At 39.8% G+C, this 6,581-nt stretch overlaps 1 protein-coding gene across 1 annotated transcript; it reads left to right on the top strand.

Moving 5' to 3' along the window:
- Nucleotides 1-215: 215 nt before the first annotated feature.
- LOC122402963 (kinesin-like protein KIF3A) lies at nucleotides 216-5,938 on the top strand. The gene is made up of 9 exons (XM_043406188.1): nucleotides 216-353; nucleotides 549-967; nucleotides 1,035-1,225; nucleotides 1,294-1,433; nucleotides 1,506-1,703; nucleotides 1,766-2,157; nucleotides 2,216-2,633; nucleotides 2,704-2,829; nucleotides 5,097-5,938. The coding sequence occupies exons 1-9, from the start codon at nucleotides 339-341 to the stop codon at nucleotides 5,232-5,234; spliced, it is 2,037 nt and encodes a 678-aa protein (XP_043262123.1). The 5' UTR covers nucleotides 216-338; the 3' UTR covers nucleotides 5,235-5,938.
- The last annotated feature ends 643 nt before the right edge of the window (nucleotides 5,939-6,581 follow it).

Raw genomic sequence — 6,581 nt, 5'->3', positions numbered from 1 at the left:
TACGTACGCAGCGCATGATTATACTTTTTCTGTTCCATTCACGAACGTTATAAAATTAAAATCTATTTGACGTCGAATATGATTGGAACGGATTACTTTTTAAATACTCGTAAAATAAAGAAACGTCGATTAATTATCTATCGAGTTTCCGGCTATGCGGATACAGATGACGCGACCTGCCTGCACCAGTCTTCACGTATCTAATTGGAACCATACAAATCGATCCATTTGTTTACGGAGGTCGTCTGCTATTTCGTCGCGTTCTACCAGTGTTTTGAGATCGACTATTATGCTCTGAATCGTGTTTTTATGTGACTTTAAAACGAAACGAAGCTGAAATGCCGGGGTCTGAAGTTAGTATTCTTCTAGATTCCATGATACACGTATCACGAGCGATGTTATTAAATATTCGTTTGACAGTTCTATCTGTCAGACTGTGTAATCGTAATTCATTAAATCAAACATACAGAATATATGAATTGGACGTTCAGACGTTTCAGTTTCTATGTTCTTTTAATGATGTGTCCTTTCGATGATTGTTTACGTAGGATAGCACGACGGAACTCGGAGAAATAGAAAATGTTAGGGTTGTGGTTCGCGTTCGTCCTTTAAATGGAAAGGAGTTGGATGGGCATTGTAAAAATATTGTACACGTGGATTCTATAAATAGCGAAATAACCGTTGAGAATGCAAATGCAGCGCAGGGAGAGCCACCAAAAGTCTACTCCTTCGACGCTGTCTTCGACACAGATTCAACGCAAGTTGATGTCTATAACGAGACCGCAAGACCTATCGTGGACAAAGTTTTGCAGGGTTACAATGGAACTATATTTGCGTACGGCCAAACCGGCACTGGCAAAACTTACACAATGTCAGGCGCGAAAACATCGCCACAGCTCAGAGGTATTATTCCTAACAGCTTCGCACACGTCTTCGGACATATAGCTAAAGCTCACGACAACCAAAAGTAAGTATACGTTCGGGAAACGTCAGCGAACATCTTCGAACGAATGTTTAAAGCGATTCGTTAACAGATTCCTAGTACGTGCAACTTATTTAGAGATTTATAACGAGGAGGTCAGAGATCTATTAGGTAAAGATCAAAATACGAGACTAGAAGTGAAAGAAAGACCCGACATTGGAGTGTTCGTGAAAGATCTAAGTGGTTACGTCGTAAACAATGCTGACGATTTAGATCGAATAATGTCTCTCGGTAACAAGAACCGTAAGTATACAAAACTTATCTAATAAAGTAATAGTAACGTAATAATAACAGAATGTGTTTCTGCGTAGGTGTCGTTGGGGCTACGGCAATGAACGTATCGAGTTCAAGATCCCATGCGATATTCACAATCACCGTTGAATCTAGCCAACTTGGAGAAGACGGCGAACAGCATGTTAAAATGGGCAAACTTCATTTGGTCGATTTAGCCGTATGTAATTCTCTCAACTAACGTATCATATTTCTTCCAAACTATACGTATTAAATTTTTGTTTTATGTTAGGGTTCAGAACGACAAAGCAAAACTAAAGCTTCCGGAGTTCGCTTAAGGGAAGCGACAAAGATTAATTTATCACTTTCAACGTTAGGTAATGTAATATCATCATTGGTCGATGGTCAAAGTTCACACGTGCCTTACAGAAATTCCAAACTGACAAGATTGCTTCAAGACTCGTTGGGTGGCAACTCGAAAACGTTAATGGTAATATTTCGTAATTTCTATTAAAATAAATAATTATTCTAATCGATTGCAATTGGATTTAGTGCGCGAATATAAGTCCCGCGGATATAAACTACGACGAGACTATAAGCACGCTTCGTTACGCGAACCGTGCTAAAAACATTAAAAACCGGGCGAGGATCAACGAGGATCCGAAGGATGCTTTGCTCCGTCAGTTTCAAGTGGAGATTGAACAGTTACGCAAACAGTTGGAAGAAAACGGCGCTGAGATCTCAGAGTCTGAGGACGACACTGAAGACTCCGAAGACACTGGAGAAACCAAGCACGAGAAGAAAGCAAGACGCAGAAGAAGTCAAATATTAACGATGGAAGAGCTAGAGGACAGAGATGCAGATTCCACGGAGAAGATCGACAAAGCTGAGAGGGAAGACAAAAGCCCGGATGACAAAGACGTTATAGAACTGAAGAGGACTCAGTAAGTTTGTTAAAATTGAATTGAAGTAAATGGTACGGTAAAATATTAATTTTTACAGGAGCGAGAAGGAAGCATTGCGAGAAAAAATGCAAAATTTACAGAACAAGATTCTAGTGGGGGGCGAGAATTTATTGGAGAAGGCTGAAGCTCAAGAGCAGCTATTGGCCGCTGCAGCGATCGAGCTGGAGCAACGCAAAAGCAGAGAGGAGCAATTGAAAAAGGCGATCGAGGCGAAGGAAGCTGAACGCATCGATATAGAAGAGAAATACTCCTCTTTGCAAGAAGAGGCAGCAGGGAAGACGAAAAAATTGGCACGAGTGCATACGATGCTGATGTCCGTTAGGGCGGAATTGTCAGACTTGCAACAAGAGCATCAGAGAGAAATGGAAGGGCTTTTGGAAGGAGTCAGAGGCATTGGAAGAGAATTACAGCTCCAAGAGCTGATAGTAAACAGTTACATACCTGTACAGTATCAAGTATGTACAAATGTGCCGGTGAATGCATGCAACATGCGCGTGTAATGAAATAATTTTAATTTCTTTGCAGACGATGATCGAAAGATATGTTCATTGGAACGAAGATATTGGTGAATGGCAATTGAAATGTGTAGCGTATACTGGTAACAATATGCGCAAGGCACAAGCAGTACCACCAGTGGGAAGTAACAAAGACGTATGTATCTACGAGTTTCTTTTTTTTTTTTTTTTTTTTTTGGTCCTTTTCTCTTGTGTGACTGCAGTACCTTGGGCTGTGCCCTATAACCTGCACTTAAAAATTTATAGTTAATGTCTGTGTGTAGTTTTGGTGGGGTGGTTTTATTGAGTTAATTTCATGTGTTAGGATCGAGGGAAAAGTTTGAAAAACCTCGATGCATTAGTATGTCGTGCGACAGTGGAGATTGGGTGTTAGATATTTGGGATGAGTTTGGGTGTTTTCATGCGGATCTTTAGTGGGAATTCTGCGCGATTGTAGTTTCCTAGGGAGGATACTAGGGGGTTTGGGCGCTGAGTGTTATTTTCATGGGCTTTAGTGACTAATGTCATGATGTATTCGTGCAGGAGTTCTGTTTTTGCTTCTCTGTGGAGTAGTGCTGTGGAATAGGATCGGGGTTTGTTGAGTATAATCCCGAGGTATTTATTTTGGATTTTTTGTAATGTAGCTACGTGTGTCCTTGCGGCGGTGCACCATACTGGTGCGCCGTAAGTTAGGATGGGGCGGATGCAGGTTTTGTAAAGTCGGATTTTTAGTGGGATAGGAAGCGGGCTGTTTCGTTCTAGGAACGGGTAGAGAATGCGGAGGATCCCTAAGCTTTTGCAGGCTCGGTCTTTGGTGTTATGTTGCCATTTTAAATTGTTGTCAAACCATATTCCTAGATATTTAACTTTGGAGGACCAGTTGATAGGGTGGTTGCTTACTGTTAGTTTATCTGGGTTCTTTAGCCTTTTTGGGGTGAAAATAATTGCTTCGGTTTTGGTTGGATTTAGTGCTAGCTTCCATGTGGTGGTGAATCGGAGGATGTTGTCGAGGTGGTTTTGTGCGTGCTTGGTTGCCAGTTTGATTTGCCACGAGGAGGAGTAGATGGCTGTGTCGTCTGCGTACAGGGCTAGTTTTGTGTTGGTGCTTTTGGGAATGTCGTTGATGTAGATGTTGAATAGGATGGGTCCCAGGACTGATCCCTGGGGTACCCCGGTGTGCAGGAGTCTGGGTGAGGAGATGGAACCATTGCAGGAGACTGTGGTGAGCCTGTCCGTGAGGTAATTTTGGATTATTTTGATTAGGTGGATATGGAGGTTGATGTGGTGCAGTTTGAGGAGGAGGCCATTGTGCCAGACGGCGTCGAAGGCCTTCTGGAGGTCTAGCAGAACTAGGACCACCATCCGGTTCTTGTTCACATCCAGCGCAATGTCCTCCTGTAGCCTTAGGGCTTGCTGGACGGTGGAGTGTTTGGCTCTGAAACCAAATTGTTCTTGAATTAGGATGTTGTTGGAGGAGAGGTGCGCGTTAACTTGGATGAGAATTATTTTTTCCAGGATTTTGCCGAGTAGGCTCAGCAAGCTGATTGGCCTGTAGTTCTATGGGTTTAGTGCGGATTTCTTGGGTTTGGGAAAAGGTATTATGCGAGCTGTTTTCCAGGCAGTGGGGAAATAGGCTAGGTGGTATGACTGCCTGAAGATGTAGTAGAGTTGGAGGGTCATTCTGGGAGGAAGGTGTTTTAGTTGGATGGCTGTTATTTTGTCTGGGCCAGGGGATTTTTTGTTTTTTAAATTCTTAATCAGTCTGAGGATTAGTTGGGGGGGTGATGGCTGTGGTGTTTGATGGGGGGGGGTGTTGGTGTTGTTTAGCTTGTAGATGAACTGCTCAGTTTCCTGATCGATGGAAGAATTGTCGAGTGTGCTGGGTGGGAGGTGGAAAGCTCTGGCAAGTGATTCCGTTTTGTCTGCGTTGGTGTAAGCTATGGTGTTGCCGTCGTTGACTGGTGGAATTGTGGTTTTGGTTTGTTTTAGGGATTTGTATGTCGTCCAGAGTCTGTTGGGATTGTTAGCTATTTGGGAGATTTTGTGCTGGCCATGCTGTGTTCTTTAGTTCTCGGATCTTGGATTGGATTTGGCTGGTGAGAGTGTTTCGGAGATGTCTGTGTAGTGGGTTGGCTGTGTTTTGGAATTTGCGTCTGTATCTGTTGCGTAGTTTTATGAGGTTCACTAGCTCGGTGTCTGGTTTTATAGTTATGTGGTAGGCATGCGTGGTGGTGGTTGCTCTGTTGATGTATCTACGAGAACAAGGCACAGCGTGTTTATATATCCCCACTCTTGCTGCTGTCCGCTGAGTGGCTGACTCTGTCTGTGAGTCAGCTGACTGCACCAGGAGTGGGGATGTTACATACGTTGTGCATGTATTTTACAAGCATAGACTGTAATATTTCTAACATTTTTAATTTGCAGCCTACTCAACCCGACATGTCGAATATATATCTTTCGTATAATACTGGAATAGACAATACATTCGTGCAACCAAAGAAAATAAGAGGACGATCCGGGGTTCCAAGACCAACAACGGCACACAGACGTACACCGCACTAAAATTATATTTAAGTTACGAAATGATAGATATATTTATTTTTCATTAAGTACCTCTTTTTTTTTTTAGCATTTTTATCCGAGATTAATTTATTTTTGTTTATATAATTTGTACGAAGGACTGTGCGTTTCATATAATTACACATTTATCCCAATTTTTAATACGTTCGATCGTATTTTGGATATTATATGAAAGCGAAGAATATATGACAGAGTAGAAAAATATCTTGCCTAAAAGAATCTATTTACGATAACTGGTATCGGAATCATGTTGTATAAGTTGTAATATGAGAGAGATTATAAACTCGACGGAGTTTTAATTTACTAAAATCGGACAATTTTCTTCTAACTTATAAATGCTGTACCGATCGAAGCGAATTGCCATAATAGTAGGATTTTACGTTCCGCGTATTTATATTTCTCTGTGATGTCTGTTAAATATTAGATGTCGATACTTAAATTAATATTGAATATATAGAAATTACATTTTCATATTTAACAGCATGCAATATAAATTATTATTAAATAGAAGTTTGGTATAAAGATTTTAGAGAGGAAAATATGTGCTGTACCTGTGTGATAAGAAATAAAATGTTTTACTCTATACATATACGTTTTAACAATACTACTTTATTCCCTGTTTTAGAAAACAATCAAGGGTTCGTGTGATTTAAAATACAGTGACTCACTTAAAATTGTACACCTAGTGGTTCAGTCGATATTTTTTCAATGAAACATGAAAATTGTACTAAATTATTTAAACTCATATAGAGGCTTTATTTGATACGTAATGACAATATTAAAAAAACTGTAGTAGTAGTCAGTACATTATATAAAATATTAGATTGCGCATGAAACTTAATTTCAGTACCTACACGAATTTTTTTCTCGAAAGTGGATAGGATTTCAGGGGTATGTGTATTCACCAAAAATTATTGTAATTGACCCATGCAACCGTAAATAATTTTTTTAGAAAGATTTGAAAAATTTTTTTTTCGCCTAAAAATTTTCAGCACCCTGTCGATATTCTTTAAAAATTCGTTTTTCATTTTTAATAAATTTGCTTGACACTGTACGAAAATTTTGTCTAATACTTTTTTATAGGTACCTATAAGCACTAGTTCCAAAAAAAGTTTCATTGAAATATATTCACTATTATAGGAGTTATGACCGTTTGAAAATTGAACAATTGTTATGGGGGGTTTTCCACTTTACGGGATTAAGGAACAACTTTTTGAATATTGTTAGAATTTCTATATATTCTTCACCAAAAATACGCGTTATTTGCATTTGGAAACATTAAAATCCCTCTATCCGTTCAGAAGTTATGACGTTTTAAAGTGGCGCTTG

The sequence above is a fragment of the Colletes gigas genome, unplaced genomic scaffold (genome assembly GCF_013123115.1).
Source record: "Colletes gigas isolate AHSC1104 unplaced genomic scaffold, ASM1312311v1 Colletes_gigas_Sc00042, whole genome shotgun sequence".
Classification (NCBI taxonomy): Eukaryota; Metazoa; Arthropoda; class Insecta; order Hymenoptera; family Colletidae; genus Colletes; species Colletes gigas.
The sequence above is the reverse complement of the archived record's forward strand: the minus strand, read 5'-3'. Positions and strand labels throughout refer to the sequence as shown.